Source organism: Zootoca vivipara, chromosome 13 (genome assembly GCF_963506605.1).
Source record: "Zootoca vivipara chromosome 13, rZooViv1.1, whole genome shotgun sequence".
In the NCBI taxonomy this organism is placed as follows: Eukaryota; Metazoa; Chordata; class Lepidosauria; order Squamata; family Lacertidae; genus Zootoca; species Zootoca vivipara.
Genome location: NC_083288.1, coordinates 18,615,907 through 18,636,456, shown reverse-complemented (window position 1 = coordinate 18,636,456; position 20,550 = coordinate 18,615,907). Strand labels below are relative to the sequence as shown.

The following is a 20,550-nucleotide window of genomic DNA, read 5'->3' as shown; positions in this document are numbered from 1 at the left end:
CAATATATTTATATATAAGCCCCCTCTTGCAAATGGTAGGCTTCACAAGATGGTCTGAGCTTTGAAATACGAATTAAGTTTTGTGTGTGTGTGTTGGCTGAATTAAACACCTGCATGTGGTATCAGAAATACGGCCCATTCCCTTTCCCTTGTTTCACTGAAGTGTGTGAGTGAGGTATACACAGCGGTGGAGCTTCATGCTCCGCCACCGGGGTGGAGAGCAGGCGCGCTGCCCCCAGGGACGTGGTGCACATTCTGGGGGGCAGGGCGCAGTGTGCGTTTTGGGGGCGGGGCGCGCCGTGCTCAGGGGCGGGATGCGCCGCGCGCAGGGGCAGGGCGTGTGTTTGGGGGCGGGGCGGGCAGCCGCGATGGCGCCCCAGTGATCACGCCGCTCGGGACGGCCCGCCCCCACCACCCCTATCTTCCTATGCCCCTGGGTACAACACACACAGACACACACGGGGGGGGGGTGCTGACATTTCCTGTGATCTCAGAATAGATCATACAAGGCAGGCATCCCCAAACTTCGGCCCTGCAGATGTTTTGGACTACAATTCCCACCATCCCTGACCACTTGTCCCCTTAGCTAGGGATCATGGGAGTTGTAGGCCAAAACATCTGGAGGGCCGCAGTTTGGGGATGCCTGATATAAGGGATCCATATGATTGCAGATATACATATTGCAATGCAACCACATGTTCCATCGCGCATTTGCATCTTATGTGCAGTCAGTTCCTCCTCGCCAAATTTGTCGGTGGCAGGATGGTACAGATGATGACAGTTTACCCCCATGGTAGTTTGCACAGCTGCACGAGGTCCTTTAGGCAAGAATTGCAGGTCTCCTCCCGCAAGGGGTGTCTGCGAAAACTTCTCTCCCCCACATCTTGCTAGGAAGGCAGCCCTAGTCTGCCTTGCTATTTCAGCTCGCTCCAAGAACATGCCCCATTCGGAAGCTGGGTTGAGCTTGGCACAACACACACACACATTTCAACTGGAATATAGACAGGCACAACTGTGGGTGCTGCATTTTAGTCGCTCGTCCACCTCTGCGCATGTCAGACAACCACGACCGGTTGCAGAATTGCCTCCCACGATGACACATATTCCGACTTAGTCAAGGTTTGGAATTCTACCTCGCTCTGAAAGCTGTTATTGCAGCCCGGTTCTTGCAAAGCTCACGCTGCTAGATTTAAGGCATGCTGACAGAATAAGGAACGGGCGATTCTGGGGGAACTGTTGGCATTGCCAAACACCAAGGGCATTTGCATGCAGGCCCAAATTGACAAAACACACACTGCGAGCTGAAAGACAACAAAAGGGCCACTCTGTGAAGTTCAAAATGTTTTATTAACATTCTATGAGAAAGTTTCTGTTCGCTACCGAAGCACAAAGAAGCTTGGGCAAAGTTCTCACCTTGCCCTTTCCCCCCCAAGCCAAGATAAAAAAGAAACTTCTTTTAAAATTTAAAATAAGCTTTATACAAATCAGCCCTATATACATTCCCCCCACCTTTCTCTCCTTATCTATTATACAAGGCGACATAAATAGCAACCTTGACACTGTACAACATTAGAGAATGCTTATTAAAATTGCAGCTGTTTCTTTAAAAAATAACAACTCCCCCCAGCTTTATTATTTTTTAAAAAATCCAAGGTGGATTTGTTTTTTTTCTTCTTTAAAAAATAAGCCTTCCTCTCTGACGATAGCTTAACATGATGCAAGTAGCGCAACACTTAAGACAAATTTTCACTTTCTTTTTCAAAAATAACAATAACTTAAATTATTCCCAAAGTATTTTAAATATCTCCCTAAATTTTTAAAATAAACATTTATCCACCATCCACCCCCTTACAAACCCTAATGTAAAGGTCAAGTGGTATAAATTCCCAAGCCACATATTTTAATTCTTGGGGTAATTCTGAAGCATCTCTAAAAGGGTTGAGATTTCTCTTTCTTTTCTGAACTGGGATTTTGGTTTGTTTCATTTGGCTGAAAGGGAAACAAGAATCTGGTCCCTCGGAACACAATAATAAACGGGTCTACTCAAAAAAACAACAACAGCAACACCTTGTGTTCAATAGAGTTTGACTCCTATGAAAGTGGGCACAGAACTATATGGGTTGCCATATTTCAAGAAATAAAAAGTTTTGGGAAAGTTGAGATTTTGGAGGGATATTGCCCAAAGAAAGTTATCGAGCTTTTTTTTGGGAAAGTTTCAAAAAACCCGGACATTTTTATGACAGCCTAAAAGGAACTTAGAAGCTGTTTTGTACTGAGTTTTATACCATCAATCCATCTGACTCAGTTTTGTCCTTAACAGAGATGGGGAACTCATGGTCCACCAATGTGTTGTTGCCTCCGACTCCCATCGACCCCAGCTAGCACAGACAACATTGAGAGGACCAGTAGTTCCCCATATCCATGAAACAGAGTTTCAGACTGGGGAGATTCCCAGCACTAGCTGGAGGTGCCAGGATCCAACCTTGGGACTTTCCCCATACAAGACATGTGCTCTGTCACCGAGTTATGCAGCCGATCTCCTAACCTGATGTAAACATGGAATAACCCACGATAATTTGGGCCAGGTTCCCTCCCCCCGTGCCTTCCTCTCCCCCCCCCCATGCCACTCCACAACACCGACTGGTGTAAAGCAAGGACCCAAACATTTGTCCTTCCAGTCCCATGTAAGCTGAGTAACTTTAGTTCAAAAAAAGAGCTAGTGCAGATGGGCAGTGTCACAAAGGAGATCAGAATCTTCACGCACACCCCATGGCAAATAGTTCTGTCAAGGGATAGCTCAGTCAGTTAGAGCATGAGACTCTTAATCTCAGGGCCGTGGGTTTGAGTCCCACAATAGGGAAAAGATTCCTGCATTGCAGGGGGTTGGACTAGAAGACTCTTGTGGTCCCTTCCAGATCTACAATTCTATGATTCTATGACCACCCCACTCCAGTTTATGCTGGATATTTTGGTCCCCCAACCAAGACAAATCTTGGTCCATATTAAACCTGGACTAATGTTCCAGAACTTTTCTTCCTGCGTTGGGATTTTTATCCTCAGTTTAATCCCAGTTGAAGAACTGGGTCTAAGCCCACCTGTTTGGCTTTCCTAATCCAGAGGGCTCCTGGAGTAAACCTGAAATAGCCACTACAGTAGTGAGATCAGAATTGGTCCTTTCCATCACAGCTCTCCGAACTTTCCCCCTGTTCTCTTTGACCACAAGCTCTCCAGCACTATATTAACACTGGAGGGGAGCCTTTTGCCTTTCAGATGTTGCTGAACTACACTTCCATTCAGTCCCAGCAAGCATGACCAGTGCCCAGAGATGATGGGAGTTGTAGTTCAGCAACATCTGGAGAGCCAAAGGTTTCCCACACCTGCTATATGCTGCCCAGTTTTGTAAAACAGTCATGCATATTTCTAAGGAATTGGCTTAAATCCTAAATTTATTAAGTGTGTGTGTGTGTATGTGTGTGTGTGTGTTTAAAGCTGTGACAATGTTTACTTGCCCCCACCATCTCTTAAATGTTCCTTAAAATAAATAAATAAAAAATTCTAGCTGGACATTATTTCTGGGAGGTCATGTAGGAATAGAGAGGGGTGGGTTCGTTAGACTGCCTCCATTCCCTAAATGAATGGACGAGGTAACAACAGAAATCCAGCTCCTGCCATAAATGACCCTGATTGGACTTTGAAACCTTGCCAGATCTTTCAGAGCTCTCCGAGGAGATCCCTCTCTGATTCACTTTGCTTGGGAAAGTGAGCAAACAACACCAAATCAACAAAACAAGAAGGAAGGTAAAGAGAACCAGTTGTATGCTTTCTTCTCGGGAACCTGGGGCGGCGCTGTGTGTGACGCTGGGCTTCTCTCCAACCAAGCAGAGAGCCTTCCATGCACATGTCTTCTGACTGAAGCTGGCTGTGATGATGATGATGATGATGCCGGAGAACTGCCTACAGATAAACCACGCAGGAAGTCGAGGAGGTTGGTCGCGTAGGGCGGGTGAAACCAATTTGGCTGAGATACAACATGGACTATGAGCTTTTCTCCCTCCCTCCCTCTCTCCCACCTTTCCCTTTCCCTTATTTTTAGATGGTCTCTCAAAAGTCTTAGCCTTTACTGCAGCTCAGTTGTTCCTGAGATGGGATGGGATGTATACATGTCCTACAAAACACATCAAAGAGTTTTGACTTGTCGCTGTCTCTCTGTTTCTCCCTGTCTCCCTCTCCCTCTCTCCTTCATTCCTTTTTTCCTGCTCCACTGGTTTCATCAAGGAGGCAAAGGAGGTTAATATACCGCTCCAGGATTGGGAGGAGGCCCCGGAGATGGGTGATGCATAGAGCCAGGAGTGGGAGGAGGTCCTTGCTGTGGTAAGTGAGGCCCGCTCAGGTTCTGATGATGGTACCAGGGGCTGTGATCCTCCAGGTAGCTTGGTGGGGAGTTATAGGAGAGCGGCTGCGGGAGCTGGCTTCGACTGGCTGGGTTGTTGTTGTTGCTGCTGCTGTTGTTGTTGTGGGTGTTACTGTCCCAGAGGGTGGGTGATGGCGGAGAATTGCAAGCCATGGAGTCACTGTTATTGGGGCTGTGTTCCAAGGGGACCTCTCCGTTCTTGTACAGCTTCTTGAACTTGGACCTTCGGTTCTGGAACCAGATTTTCACCTGAAAATAAAGAGAGAATGAACCATGAAAAAAGAAAGAAAGGAAAGGTTTCAAAGCTTTTTGGTAGGACTGAGCTTCATCTGTGGCACTCTGGGTTCTGAAATCAGGCCGTGGGGTTGAAATCAAGCTGAAATACCCATGTCTTTCCTCACCAAGGAAGACATCCTTACCATGAATGGAGAGCGTTGTTAACACTCCTTCTTGGTCCATGTGGTGGAGCACACGCTTTGCACGTTCCAGGTTCAATCCCAGGTTTCTCAAGTTTGGGTTGGGAAATACCTTTTCCCGAAACCCTGGAGAGATGCTGCCAATCGGTGTGGGCAATACTGCGGTAGATGGGTCACCAGTGGTTTGCTTTTGTTATAATGCATGTCCCTATGTTGAGTGCTCACTTATCCCAGATCATGTCAACTTTAGAACGCCAAAGAGAAGGTGGATCTCAACCAAGATGATGTGCCAGCATCTAAAATACACATTCAATGGCATGGCCCCAATTTCATGCACAGGAGGCAAGAGGTGGCCTATGCCTCTTATTTCCCCAACTGCAGTTCTAGAGATGATCATGAAAGTTCCCATCAATCGAGGGGAAGTTTTTTGAGTGGTGTGTAGAACAGATGTCAGAGGGAAAAGAAGGACTGGAAAGACCCACTTGGTGTAATTAATATAGAATTTTGGAATTGGGTTGTGGCTCTGCAAACTGCTAATGCTTCAAAGACCTCCACGCTGTACCAGCCACAGAGACCCCCACACCCAGAGACCACTGCTGCCTAGAATTGGGACTTCAGCGTTCTGCAGAGTTGCTACATACATCATAATGAGCCAGGATTTAACCTGAGCCAAAGCTTGCCAGCTTTCAGTCATCACATCTCTTTTCCAGCCTAATCTCCGCCTGGGAAGATGTGGAGAAAAAACATTTTCACCTCTGAACTTGTGTACAGTTCATCCTTTGAGTTACCACAGCAAAACACATCTCTGGAATCGTGATGGGACTTCCAGATCTGAGAATGCACACCTCTCCTTCTGTTTTCAAAGAAATAAATTGTTTCCAAGAGGAAGCCGTCCTCAGGCAGAAGTGCCTGGTTGAGACGAAGGTAGAATGCACAAATTCCACGCATTGTCAAAGAGTTCAGATGAAGCGAGGGGGAAATGCCCCTCTTCAAAGAAGGGGTGGGGGGATCTGTGGCCATCCAGTTGTTGCTGGATTCTCAACTCGGTCCCAGCCAGAATGGTCAATGTTCAAGGACGATGGGAGTTGGCATCTAAAAACATTTTGCAAGGCCACGGGCTCCCCATTCCTGCTTTAACTGTAGTCTAGACTCCTTGGACCAAAGGTAAGAGAAAAATGAAATAATATATTCCCCCGAAGCTTCCCCACCCCCCACGTCACACTCCCTAGAAGAGGCGCCACGTCTATCCGTCTTTTCAAAACAATCGCCCATTTCCCCCCCAAACCGATCTTTCAAAAAGTCTTGGTGACGAGCTCTTTTGGAACGTCTTTTTACAAGTCCTCTTGGGCTGGGAGGACTGAGGTGACGAAACTCAGGGCAGGGCTGGGAGGGTGGCCTAGCTGGCTTGCAGCCTTTCCGATAGCACTCTGAGGGCTGCGGCGATGACGTCAAACTCTCCTCACTTTGGAGAAAGAGCCGAGGAGCAGCGAAAGAAAGTGGGTGGTAGGTGGGGAAGGAAGAGCAAGGGAGGAAAGACTAGAGAGGGAGAGAAACTCCTGGGAGTCAAAACAAGGAAGGAGGAAAGATTTAGGACTCCTTTGTGTGCCTGGTTGGGAAATAGCCATATTTGCGGGCGGGAAGAGGGAGGGAGATTTCTCCCCAATGCAAACCTGGCAACAGGTTCCTATGAGCAAAGTCATCTTCCAGATTGCAGCCTTTGGTATTTGTTGCCTGTCAATTAATTAATTCGTGAACGGATAAGATTGCGAGGTCATGAAGGACTGAACATGTTACCTGAAGTCAGCCAAAGTTCTCACTAGAGTGCGCTTGCATTAGAGGGCAAGGGGAAATTATGTACAGTATTAGAGTCTGTGCAAGCCGGCTGTAATTAAGGAGCACGCACAATGGGGAAAGGCCCTTTCCAAAGGCCAAAGGGCCCCATCCACCAGCACATTCTCCCTGCAAGCTCCACTGAAATGAATGAGAAGCAAGGGCACCACTGCGGATCGTGAACAGTATTCCAAAGTAGGCTGCGGTCCTGTATACAGTGGGAAGTAACTCTGGGACTTCCACCTGACTGCAAATGTCTAGAACTGAACACTTAGTGGTCCAGGACTGACAAGGAAGCAGCAAAGTGAGAAAGTCATGGCTATGCCCTTTCGGAGGAAGGACACAAAAGGAAATGCCAAGGCAGAAGCGGGAAGAAAAGCGCCAGGGCCATGTCCACAACATACACCGTTTCCCCTAAAGGAATCCTGGGAACTGTAGTTTGCCAAGGGTGCTATAGCTCTGTGCGAAGTAAACTACAGTCCCCAGAATTCTTGTGAGGAGGGGGGAGAGCCATATCCTTTATGGCGTGGCTGCGTGACAGATCAGCTTGATTTCCAAATCCAAAGCGGCATTTCCAAAATCCACCAAGATTAAAGAAACAGCTCCCCCTCATGTCCAAAGAAAAATCCATTGTGGCTGGTGTGTGTTTGTGTATGCGTGTGTTAAAAAAATCAAGCCTTTGAAGAGGTCCCACTAAAAACAGTTCGGAACAGTTGCTCCTCGTGTGTGAAAGTTTTTATTTTTGCAGAGCCCACTCAACATCATTAGCATCAAAATGCCAGCCTGTATCCCTCCCTCCCCAATTTGACCAGATTTGCTCTTTGGGGGGGAAATCCATTTAGGTTTGAAGAAGAAGAAGAAGAAGAAGAAGAAGAAGAAGAAGAAGAAGAAGAAGAAGAAGAAGAAGAAGAAGAAGAAGAAGAAGAAGAAGAAGATTGTTGCCAACAACTTGTTATCTCAGTGTCCCATTTGAAAATTAAGCCTCCTGTCTGGAAGCACAGTTAATCTATCGATGGCGGCACCTTCTTCATTTCAGAGCATCTTAGCTCTGAAAAGCTTCCCAAAATGATCAAGCACACCCGTCAGGTCCTATCCCAGCCTCTGCACACCTTTGGACAACAAACACTGTTCAGCCTCGTAAGGAGGTCAGAAACACCCAACCTATAAATCCTAGTGACATCTAGAGCAAAACAAGAAGAATGGATTTATTCATTTTAGGGAAGGGAAAAGCCGGATCCTGGACTTCCAGCTACAGAGCTAATTTGGTGAGATATCTGTTACAGAGTGAAGCTCCAGCGCTCCGGATGCCATTGGACTCCAATTCCCATCCCAGTTGAGATGTGCAAGGTGAACTTTGGAACTCCCTGCCTGTTGACATTAAGCAGGTGCCTGCTAAAGACACTCTTGTTTAGACGTGTCTACCCAGATGCTTAGAAAGTTGGGGTAATTTTAATCTATTTTAGTATTCTAACTTTTGAATGCTTTAAAGTAGGGTTGCATTCCCCCCTCCCTCAATTTTATTGTTTTACCTTTTCGTAAACCACTTTGATGCTTTTTTTCCAGGAAGCAGTGTATAAATTTCATGAAATGAAATAAAGAAACGATAGGAGTTATAGGATTATAGAATCATAGAGTTAGAGGGACCCTGAGGCTCATCTGGTCCAAGGTTTTTGTGCTTTGCAGCTGTGCAATTTGTGCTATTGTACAGCGGTACCTCGGAAGTCGAACGTAATCCGTTCCGGAAGGACGTTTGACACCCACAACGTTCGATTTCTGAGGCGTGGCTTCTGATTGGCTCTTGCAATCGGAAGAGCCAATCGGAAGCCGCTTGTCTGCCGCGTCAGACGTTCGGCTTCCGAAAAACGTAACACTTACTTCTGGGTTTCTGTCGTCCGGGAGCCGAAACGTTTGGCAATGGAGACTATTGAAAACCGAGCTTTGACTGTATTGGCTACAAACAATAAAACTGATTGATTGATCTGGTCCAAACCCTTTGTGGTGCAGGAATACAAAGCTGCCCCATACAGGGATCGAACCTGCAACCTTGGCGTTATCAGCACCATCCTCTAGCCAATTGAGCTAGTCCAACAACAACTGGAGGGCCACAGGTTCCCCTGACCTAGCCTTAGGCTGCACACACACCATATATTTAAAACACATTTCCAACCCCCTAAAGCAGGCATGTCCAAAGTCTGCCTTGGGGACCTTATTTATTGAGGTCAAATCCTTAAAAAAGCTCAACAACTTCAATCCTAAAAAAAAGCTCATCAAATCTGGCCCTCTTTTTTTAAAAGTTTGGGCACCTCTGCCCTAAAGAGTAATGGGAACTTTAGTTTATCAGCCCCCTTAACTACAGTTCCAAGGATTCTTGCAGGGGGGGGGTGCCGATGTGCTTTAAATGTATAGTGCATATGCAGCCTTAGTAATGACGTGGAATATTTTACGATCATGGAATGGCAAGGGACCTTGTACAAGCCTCCAAGCTCACCCCGACCTGGCCACCCAGTGTGCCTCTTGAGCAAACAACAGGTACGCTCTAAGCAAGGAGTTTCAGATGACTCAGGCAAGCGAGCCAAGCCAAGCGCTCTTCTACTGCAGGAGACAAATAAGCACCAGCCTAGGCAACAGGGACCTTGGGGGGAATTCCTGTCTCGATGATCACATGGCCACCAGTGAGCAAAACGGCAAAAAGCTCCAGGCGACTCAGGGGAGTGAGCCAAGTGCTACGTTGCACCAAATTAGGGGGGGGGAAGGGGGTGTCACTAATCAATGTGTGACCCCGGGGAGGAAATTCGTTCCTGACCACCATGAGGCTGTGTCAGTGTCACCCCACCCACAACATGCGCCCCGAGAGCATTATACTGAGGGCAAGGGTGAGCGTTCTCAGGTGGCCATGAGCGTGCTACATCGCCGCATCATTCTTGGCAGTATCAGGCAGCCCAGAGGCACGCCAGCTTGCTGCCTTATTTAGACCGAGGCAATTAAGAAGGCAGACCTTTTAAAAGAGAGGGAGCATCATCAAAGCACTTGGCCAGCCTTGCGTTCCATCTTCGCTTCTTCTCCCTGGCTGACCTGCTTAACAGGGATAGCCTAAGCGAGGAGGAAATAAACATTCAGGCTTCGTGTCCGAAGGTGGGAGGGATGAAGCAGAGGAAAGCAAGATGGCTGGCCAGAGGAGATTTGCAGGAATTTGGCATTGGAGCCTGTGAATTTAAAGACGAAGCTTTTCTTCTTCTTCTTCTTCTTTTTTTAAAAAAAGGTTTTGAAGGAACTAAGACAGGCATCCCCAAACTGCGGCCCTCCAGATGTTTTGGCCTACAACTCCCATGATCCCTAGCTAACAGGACCAGTGGTCAGGGATTATGGGAAATGTAGTCCAAAACATCTGGAGGGCCGAAGTTTGGGGATGCCTGAACTAAGATCTTGAGACTCACAATGTCAGGGCTAGGACGTGGAACAGAAGCTGTAACTGGTGATGCACTCAAGAGTTGGGAGAATATTTTCATTTACTTATTTAAGGCCTTGATATACCGCTTAACCATTAGCAATTCTAAGCAGTGTAGATTAAAATAAATCAGGTCATCTTGTCCAAGCCCCTGCAACACAGGAATCTCCACTAAACATCCATGACAGACGGCCATCCAAACTCTGCTTAAACCATACAGAGAATTTTTAAAATCGCCATAAAGCCAAACACAATTCTGATTTATATAGTGTATATCAATCAAGGGTAGGCAAATTATTACCCTGAAGATGTTGTTGGACTCCAGCACCCATCAGCCCCAGCTGGCCTGACGAGGGCTTTGGCAGGATGTGAGTTGTAGCTCGACAACATCTGGTGAACCACCTCTGGTTTATACTATTCTCACCATTTTATTTTATTTTTAATACCACATTTCTAATTATACATGTTGTTCCAATTACACTTCTTCCTCCTTGAGGAAGTTTATCCTATTGAAGAGGACGAATTAACACTATGTCCCTAATTTTTTCAGTTTCAAGATTTTAGATCTTGTAAAAAAAAAAATCAAATCAAATCAAATCTTCACCTGCTTAAACTCACGGGGAAATTCAATTTCATCTCAGCCAAGCTCATGTCTCCCACAAAGTAAAAGCTTGCTTTCAATCCTAGGGAACCATCTGTATATGTGACTGGGGGTGGGGGGGAGATCCTGCCCACATAAGGTTTTATGCGATGAAGAATCCTTTGAATCTTTGCTTTTGGCTGAGCTATTTTAGCACAGCTCATTGTAAGCATGGGTAAACTGGTTTTGCGGATGCTTTTCAAGGGTAGCTGGATCTTGTCCTTTCCATCACCACCCAGGAAAAACCTTTGAGAAGCAGGTTCTGCTGGGAAGATGAGCTGAACGCAATCTCCAATTGCACTTGAGAGCATTTGTGAGACTCTGAGCAACCACATCTCTTCAACAATCCCCCCCCCCCAAAGAATCCTGGGAACTGCAGTATACCCCTCGCTGAGCTACAATTCTTTGGGGGAAGTTTCAAATGTTTGCTGCAGGTCTTCTGCCAGAGAACTTTTCATAGAGGCTTTTTAGAAGCCATCAGTGGGGATGCTCTAGATCTGAGCAGGCGATATACATCACCAAGCAGGGAGCTGGATCGGATAGGCCATGAAGCTTCTGCACAACTCTATAATGCCATGCCTTTATCTTTTACCAGGCATAGGCAAACTCCGGCCCTCCGGATGTTTTGAGAGTACAATTCCCACCATCCCTGACCACTGGTCCTGTTAGCTAGGGATGATGGGGATTGTAGTTCCAAAACACCTATGCCTGACCTTTACTGTACAAGTTCTAAAACGGAACCCTGGGGTTGGAAAGATTCCGGTTCCGAGCCTTGATTGGCGCGGGAGATGAGGGCGGACTGCTCCAAACCCATCTCTGTGGTTGCACCAGATAAGAGGTCAGCGACTCTTCAAGTCACCCTGCTCCTCCTGCCTAGATAGCCACCGCCTTCCAGCCTGAGCTTGGCATAAACAGCGGAAGTTGCATGACTGCTATTATCTCCTCATGCCTCTGCCTCCCCAAATTGCAGCTGGAGTAATTGGGTCAAACTGCTTCTGGCGTCGGACGTCCTACTACTGGAGAGGGCCTAGCAAAGTTTCCAGGCAGTTTGCTTTAGAATATATATATGAGAGAGAGAGAGAGAGAGAGAGAGAGAGAGAGAGAGAGAGAGAGAGAGAGAGAGAGAGAGAGAGAGAGAGTTGAACAATGATATGAGCCTTCTGTGGGCAGTTCTGCAACTCTGCAATACGTAAAACTTTTATCCCAATGTACTTTAAAGGGCAGGCAACCCGTCCATCTTCTAAACCAGGCATAGGCAACCTTGGCTCTCCAGAAGTTTTGGAATTACAACTCCCACGATCCCTGACCACTGATTTCATCTCCCAAATGTCATGAAGCAGTACTTGCCAATCTTGCTTTATTCAGTATTCCTGCCTCCGCTATAAACTGCATCATTGTATCAGAAGGAACCCAAATGCTGCTTAAGTCTAATCCGATAGTATCCTTACCAGCTCTCCATTCCTGTACCCATCCAAGCTCCTTAAAAGCAACAGTAAAGGCTAAGCAGGGGTGTCAAAAGTCCTTTGGATGGTACAGCCTGGCCTCCTGTCATGCCTAAGAGACAGATGGCCTAACCCCGCTACTTGCCATAGCTGTCTTACAAGCAGATTTATTTTATTGCGGATTCATGCAGATTTGCTTGCGGGGAGGTCAGATGCTGCTGCATCAAAGCAAAGCAAATGTTACCCCACACTTCCTAGCACAATTTCCCATCGCTTATAGCAAAGAGTCCAATCGAGGGATTTGGGGGGGGGGCAGGCTTGTTGTGCAAGACTTCCCAGCCAATTATAATTGTGCAACCTGAACTGGCTGGTACTTGTGATTGAATCCCACCCAAAAATAGCAAGCACCCTGAGACTTTTTGGCCTCCAAACTTCCCATTAGGCGGAGAAGCTTCCGTCGCTTAGGGAACTTGCCAAACTCATCCAGAAGCATCGGAGGACGGGGATAGCCCTCCATGGGCAACTCAGAAATCACTTGGGGAACCAGAAATAGGATTGTCTACATTTAAAAGAAAATCTTTATAGCAGGGGTGGCCAACTCCCAAAAGACTGCGATCTACTCACAGAGTTAAATACTGGCAGTGATCTACCCCCTTTTTGGGGGTTCAGGTCAAAGTTGTTGAGTTTTTTCAGGGAGGAGGTAAAAGGTTGAGCTTTTTTAGGGGAGCCACAGTTGTTCAGCTTCTTTTGAGGGAGCCAATGATCTCCCAGTGATCTACTGCAGACGACCACTGATCTACAGGTAGATCACGATCTACCTGTTGGACATGCCTGCTTTATAGCAAGCAATGAACCTTCGCCAATTAGAACTGAAATTATGGCACAGTGGGAGGTTTACCGGTGAGTCTTTCCAGCGCACTATTTACCTGATCAGAATACTACCCCCGTTCCACTGCCAAAAAGGTATCAAATAAAGTTTCTGTAGACACACACACACACACACTGCTGCTGCTAACACTGCAGGAAATGTGATCTCTGCTTTTGGTCCTCCACAGATGACGATTAGCTGAGATTTCAACTGACAGTACAAATCCTTTTGAAGGAAGTCTCCCTCTGTTCAGTGGGGCTCACAGAGCAACCCTACACAGGTCTTCTAAGAAAGAAGTCCGGGCCGAGTTCAAAAGCCCTTTCCTCCCAGGTAAGCATGTGTAGGATTGAAACCAGTTAGTGTTGGGCTTTTTTTCATCTGGTTTAGATGTTTCAAAAGTCTTTTTTTTTTGTCCTCCCTCCCCCTTGAAAGCTGCAACCACTATTTGCCCAAGGAAACAGATGGTTATCGGCAGTCTAAAAATGACATACAGGCACACACACCTTCCCAGTGCTTTAAACCGTATGAGCAAAAATCCAAGAAAAGGAGAAATATTCACAGCCTGGAATATTGGACAGTGTTCTTGGAGCTACCAGCATGAGTCTGACCAAACTGCGGGAAGCAGTGGAAGACAGGAGTGCCTGGCGTACTCTGGTCCATGGGGTCACGAAGAGTCGGACACGACTAAACGACTAAATAACAACAACATTCACAGCCTTATCCTACTCATGTAAGTTCAGTCCCGCTGGTTACGATGGGGCTGATTCCCAGGTTTAAGCGTGCAATCCTAACTACGTCTACTCAGGAGTAAGCGAGGTGCCTAAGGCTCCAGCTTTGCAGCCTGATCCACAATGCATGTTTTGCTAGAGATCAAGTAATTATGCAGAGGGGCAGTAAAAACAAACAAACAAGCAAACAAACAAACAAACAAACAAACAAAAAACACCCATCGTTCAATGCTGCAGTATAATGTCGCCACCATTTCTCTCTTCCTTCCTTTCTGTTTGTTTTTTTGTTACCCAAGGAGAGTTTGCCTTCAATAAGGTCTGCCCAGCTATTCCCGTGGCCTACTACTAGATAGCTTGGTGGGCTGAGATTCTAGTGGATCCATCCTCGGCTCAGTCACACTTGGAGAAGCTTTGCGGGAGTTGCTCCTTGTTAACTTTAGCTCCCTCCTCCCTCAGTCCTGTAAAATGGGAATAATAACGAGGCACCTTGCGAGTCTGATCAGACCCTCCAAGTGTCCCCATTTTCCAGGCACAGTCCCGGATTTACAAAAGCCGCCTCAGTTTCTGATTTGATCCCAGAATGTTCCGCTTTCCCCTTAGAACGTCCCTATTTCAATTGGAGAAACATCGGACGGTATGGAATAAAGCGTCCCTATTTTCTCTATGTTTAGCCTGGAGAAGAGAAGGTTAAGGGGTGATATGATAGCCATGTTCAAATATATAAAAGGATGTCATATAGAGGAGGGTGAAAGGTTGTTTTCTGCTGCTCCAGAGAAGCGGATATGGCGCAATGGATTCAAATTACAAGAAAGAAGATTCCACCTAAGCATTAGGAAGAAGTTCCTGACAGTAAGAGCTGTTCGACAGTGGAATTTGCTGCCAAGGAGTGTGGTGGAGTCTCCTTCTTTGGAGGTCTTTAAGCAGAGGCTTGACAGCCATATGGCAAGAATGCTTTGATGGTGTTTCCTGCTTGGCAGGGGGTTGGACTGGATGGCCCTTGTGGTCTCTTCCATGATTCATTGGAGAAATGTTGGCGGGTATGGAATAAGATGCCCTATTTTCATCGGAGAAATGTTGGAGGGTATGGAATAAGACGTCCCTATTTTCATCAGAGAAATATTGGAGGGTATGCTGTTTGCGTGGAGGAGCATGAGAGGCAAATATTTTGTGTCTTAAACAACAGTACACAAAAGACACATGCAGGCCATCCTACTTGGGACATGTCATCCCCAGCAACTGTGAACCCGGATATGCAGTTGCTAGCTGGTCCACCAGCTGCTTGTGTTCAGCCAATGTGGGGGACGTGTGGCTTTCCAGATGTTTCGGAACTACAAGCCCCATCATCCCTGCCCATGAGTTGTGCCGGCTAGGGCTGCTGGGAATTGCGAGTCCAGCAACACCCGGAGTGCCACAAGTTCCCCACACCTCCTCCAGAGGCTACCAGGGAGTTGTTTTCCCAACTTGGCCAACTTCCTCCTCGCAGTTACCAATCAGCACCTCTCAGCTGAGCCTCCCTTGGCCTCAGGAGGAAGAAAGGGACTCTGCCAAAACACAGGAGTTGCATCGCCACACCTACATGTTTCCTGCCGCCGCCGCCTCTCAGGGCAGTCAGCATTCCGCTCTGGATCACTGAGCCCCAGCCAGGGACGAATGAGTAGGCCTGCGACAGCAGAGGAGCGATGGAGACTTGACTCCTTCCCTCCCATGCTGCGGCCCACTGCTCCAAATCTGTCAATATCGTCTAAGCCCGACGCCTACACATGGTTCCCATGTTATCAGAGCTACTGCTCTCATCAAAGAGACATCGACATATGTCGCCTTGCGCAGTGGCATAAAAACCCAGAAACCTCTTCTCAACGATCCCCTCCATCCCAAAACTTTTTGCTGCGATGCCACGGAATGCACAAAAACATTCTAACTGCAGAGGTTGAAAAGGCTGATTGTGTGGAATGCTGGCATTCCGCACAGCTGTCAAGAGAGAGAAGTGAAATATTGGCTGTGTGGGTTAAAAACACACACACACACACCCCAAATGGCTAGGAACTGGAGGGGCTGAGGAAAATGAGGTCAAAGCAGCAGATGGGGGAAACCTGCATGCAATACCTAGAGGAGTGGGGAGGGGGATGAAGGAAAATACAGCCAGGGGGGCTGAATTTCACATAAGGATTTGACACGTATCTTCGGATTTTCAGCCGCAGGACTCCACTTTTGTAGTAATGGATTGGGATTCCAACAGCTGGAAGCCTCAAAGTAATTGTGAAATCAAGAAGGAAGCTGGAACATCCAAACACCTGGAACTATTTTTCTCTTACTGTCCTAAGCTCTTTTATTCAAGAGCTGTGAAACTCCTGCTGGGGATCTCCCAACCATCTAGGGCCACTAAATCCAGCAACTTCCTGAGATTTTGCTGGAGTTCCACGCACATGTCCCTCTCACGCTCACGTTTCCCTAAACAGAGTCGGAAAGCTAAACAGACCAGGATGTTCTTTTTTTTTCTTTTTCAAATGTGTGCTTGTTTCTACCTGAGTCTGGGTCAGTCCAAGCTGCGCGGCCAACTCTGCCCTCTCTGGCAGCGCCAGGTACTGCGCCTTTTGGAACCTCCTCTGCAAGGCGGCCAGCTGGTAACTCGAGTAAATCGTGCGCGGCTTTCGGATCTTTTTGGGCTTCCCGTTGACCATCCGCACCTCTGGCTCGGGTTCTTCCTTCACTGAGACTGCAGAAAGGGGCAGAAGGGGGGGCGGGTAAGGCAGAGGAAGAACTACATTAGAGCACAGGAATAAATAAAACCACAGTGACTTGCTGGATCGGAACTGTGAAAGGAGTTGCTTTTCAAACAGTTGGAGCGGCAAGCTGCCTTTCCGCAGAAGGGTCCAAGTTCTCGGTCTCTGCTGGAAAAGAAAATGAATGAAAGTCTGGCTGCAGAGGACAATGCGCATTTCTCTAGGACGGCGAAGATCAGCCCTTTGAGAATGGCGGCTCAACAGAATGGCAGGCTGTGATCTCCTCTGGCGACTATTTTATTTTGCTGGGCTGCTCCCCAAAACTCTTAATTTGCCCCCAAGAACCCGCCCGACTTCTGCGCACCACGAAAGCACCTAACTCCCCTCCAACGGTTCCCAGGGGTGCAGAAAACATCAAAATTATAATGTCAAAGATGTCAAAGATTCATCTCACAAGCCTCTGTGGCCTAAGACATATAATGCCACCATAGGCATGGGATGTCCACCATCCATTCCCCCCAACCCTACCCAGTTCTCAGTCAACAAAGCTTCGTAATCTCCATCTTTTAGGGCTAGATTGGGGGAACAATGTCTGGTTTAATTGAGGGTATCTGGAGCATGCTATGGGAAGCAAAGGTATAGAGTTGCGTCCAAGCTGAGTTTTACTCAAAGTCGACCCATAGGAATCATGCATTCCAATTTCGCCCTGTCAATTCATTTCAATGGGTTTACTCTGAGCAGGTCTGGCATTGGGTACGGCATATTGTACACTTGGGTTGAACCAGTCAATTCGCCTCTCTGGAGTCTGTACCGCAGAGGTTGCTTCGAGCCAACTGTTGCTTTTTTGTCATGAGACAGAATCAACTTTACCCATGAATATTTAAAAAGAGCCTTCTCCTGCCCAGTCTTCTGGGAGTCTGTACCATCCTATTCAGTGGAAGCGGAGGAGATTCCACCGTTAAGATTTCAGAAAATAATCGAACTTCCCGTGGTTTTTATCACTTTTCTTTCTCTTCCCTTGCCCAATATTTTTATCGCTTTCAATTTTTCCTTCGCTCGGCTCGACTCTGGTTATTTGATCACTGCCTGGGTTTCTGTTTCCAGATTTCCCTTTCTCCCTCTGTTCTAGTCTCAGTTTCTTCACTTTTTCACCTGATGTTTTTAGCATTTCCAGGGCTGAACGTGGCTGGACTTTGGCCTAGCCAGCTCTGCTCTGTTTCAAATCTCCTGGCTCACAAACCTGCCTCCTCCTCCTCCTCCTCTATGTCCTTCCTCGTTTGCCTTTCTAAAACTGTCTCCATTTCTCAGTCTCACTGGATTCAGGGATATTTTTTCTCCCTGGCAGGAAGCATTGTCCGGTTACGTGGGGACAGTCGGAACCACACTGCCCCCATGTTCCCTTCCTGAAATATTTGTGGGGAGTGAGGGCGTGAATTAGGCCTCAAACCTGCAAGCATCTCTAGCCTGCTTCACTTAGAAAATCGGCATGCTTAGTTTTGTTGACAGAGAAAGCCTTTTCTCACCTTTACACACCTCCGTCCTAAACCCATGTACTTGGAAGCAAGAACTACTATTTTCCATGGAGCTTTGATTTATTTTTATTTTTTAATAAAGAAGAACCTATTGCCTTCTTGTTGGGATCTTTTGCTTTTTAAACTTTCCACTTTATTTCCTACGTTTTAATCGGTGATACCAAATCAAATGTCTCTCCTCTTCCAATCATAAGTTGCAAAGTATCTCAAATAAAAAGTTTTGGAGAAGAGGGGAGAGAAGCCCAGCAAATTCTGCACACCTGTCCGTACACTCACAGAAAATAAATTTGTATAAACTTGGGAGAGGCGGTCACAGGACAAAAGAGTGGTGTTTATTTTTTAAGTGTGTGTGTTGGGGGGGGTGTTGAATATTCCTTTTGCCCTCGAAAAGTCACAGAATCACCCCGGGGGGGGGGGGGTTGTACAAACTATCAAACCCTAACTTGAACAAAAGAAGCTATTGTGATATTGTTCTAAAAGTCGCTTGTAGTTTACATAAGAACAGACAGCAATCAAAAGTCACGAACCAGTTCATAATAATTTTTTATGTAGACTGTGTTACGGGTTATACTGTTGGGTATTCCTAAACTTCTATATCTTAAGTACGCTGAAGAAATAGATCTAGGAGGGGAAAGTCGCCTTCAGATATTTTTCTCCCCTCTTTCTTCAAATGAGAGAAGATAATCCACCACTGCTCTCAATCCCCTTTTGACCAGGAAAAAAAAGTTGTATAACCCGAAGATCTCCATCACTGGCTTTGCTATTTCATGCCAGAATAAAGCCTCCAATGAATTTTTCATATGACATCTTTTACGGCAGAGCCTGAATGTGGCAAAAAGGGAATAAGGAGGGACAGGGCGCTGTTGTCGCCTCTAACTTGCCAGCGGCCAGGGTTGTGCTTCTGAATGGGATCCCAGAACTGGAGCCCCCATTTCAGTCTTTTAATATTGAAGGATAACTTTATGGACATAGGACAAGCTAACGTGAATGTTTGTGGATTGAGGGCACTGGTTTAGCCTCATCCTAGAAGTTCATGTTTCTGATTCAATGGGGCTGCTGCTGGACCCCCTCCAGAAAGTGTACTTGTTGTCTAGTGTGATAGAGCAAAGGTTCCGTTCCAATTTTCCTGTTCAGTAGTAATACCTTTCTCAGAAGATATTACCTAAGTATATCCTCCCCCTCTTCCATATCTTCCAAGAGAATGGGGGGAAGTGATTCCACTTTCTAGGAAGGTCTTAGCCTCCCTGAACCCTAAAACTCCCCTTTCCCAATAGTGTCACTAACACACACACACACAGCTTCTCATACCCTTGACGTCGCTCGCCGGGAACGGAAATATTCTCCTTACCTGTTTCTTGACTGGGCAATGGCTGATCCCGGAAAGATCCATACGGCCTGTAGGAAGTGCTGTAGGGGTAATCAGATTTGGGGGAGTACGTCCCAGCACCCCCAATCCCATTGAGGTTAAATTGGGGGTGGTACGCATAATGGTTCATCGGCTGGGTGTACGTCTGGGTGGGATAATACTCATGCTGGTTATGTGGGGCGCTGTAGTAACCCAGATCCGTGATGGACGACTCGGGGAGCGTAGGGGAGTCCTTGGTGGCCACATGGCAACTCAGGGAGCTGGAGATGTCCGTCAAAATACTGGTGATCTTCTTATCAAAAGATCCACTCATGGTGGCAAGGTCCACGCCGTCGCAAGGTCCACCAAGTTGAGCAAAAGGAAAACAACCCACCCACCCCCTTTTTAAAAAATAAAAGTGTGCAAGGCTTGCTTGTAGGGTTTGGGGCAGATCTCCTCCTCTTCCTCCTCCTCCTGAGTAGGCTTACTCAGTCATTGCTGCAGTAATAGCTGTTGCTGCTGCTGCTGCTGCTGTTCCAGTCCTCCTCCAGGGAAAATGTGTAAGAAATCCAACCCAGCCAGCTTGCTTAAACCCTTTAATTAGGGAGCAGGGAAGGGTGGATACTGCATTCCGATTGGCTCCAGAAATATTGCCTTGCAGGCAAAACAGACTCTCCCCCCCCCACTCCCTTCTCTCTTTGCCTTTTCTTTCTTTCCATCTCTCCATACTTTTTTTTTTAAAAAAAATAAAAATAAAAATGAAGGGAGCGGAGGAAAAAACTAATGCAACCCCTTCGAAGCACACATGGACACACATATACATGCCGCTTGGGACCACACACACACAAACACACACAACACCTTGGAGAGGAGATGGATGCCCCCCCCAAACCCCAGGGTGGGCTCTCCCTATATCTCCCCTCTTGACTCTGGGAGGGATTAACTGTTTTATAAAGGGGTGCATCCCTTAGGATGGGGAGAGAGGCAGATCTGTTCTGCATTTGACATGTTCTGTTCACCTGTGGAAAAGTGTGTTTGGGTGGTGCTGGCCCTGATTTTTTTTGGGGGGGGGGAGAGTATGCATGTGGCCTGCATCTGCCCCATTCCAGCTGGAATGGCAGAGACGCACTCAAATTCTACGGGTTTTTGTTTAAATGATGTACAGAGCATTCT

The 20,550-nt window shown here is 46.9% G+C and overlaps 1 protein-coding gene across 1 annotated transcript; it reads right to left on the bottom strand.

Annotated features, from left to right (window-relative positions):
• Positions 1-1,328: 1,328 nt before the first annotated feature.
• DLX3 (distal-less homeobox 3) lies at positions 1,329-19,921 on the bottom strand. Its single transcript, XM_035136428.2, has 3 exons — positions 19,381-19,921; positions 16,303-16,493; positions 1,329-4,660 (listed from the first exon to the last, which is right to left on the bottom strand). The coding sequence occupies exons 1-3, from the start codon at positions 19,709-19,711 to the stop codon at positions 4,289-4,291; spliced, it is 894 nt and encodes a 297-aa protein (XP_034992319.2). The 5' UTR covers positions 19,712-19,921; the 3' UTR covers positions 1,329-4,288.
• Between the last annotated feature and the right edge of the window lie 629 nt (positions 19,922-20,550).

What these genes read in the sequence shown, in the direction of transcription:
- DLX3 (XM_035136428.2), bottom strand. Translation starts at nt 19,711, where the DNA reads ATGAGTGGATCTTTTGATAAGAAGATCACCAGTATTTTGACGGACATC. An exon ending in ATTGCCCAGTCAAGAAACAG is followed by an intron (nt 16,494 to 19,380) that starts GTAAGGAGAATA and finishes CCCTTTCTGCAG; the next exon opens with TCTCAGTGAAGGAAGAACCC. An exon ending in TTGGACTGACCCAGACTCAG is followed by an intron (nt 4,661 to 16,302) that starts GTAGAAACAAGC and finishes CTTTATTTTCAG; the next exon opens with GTGAAAATCTGGTTCCAGAA.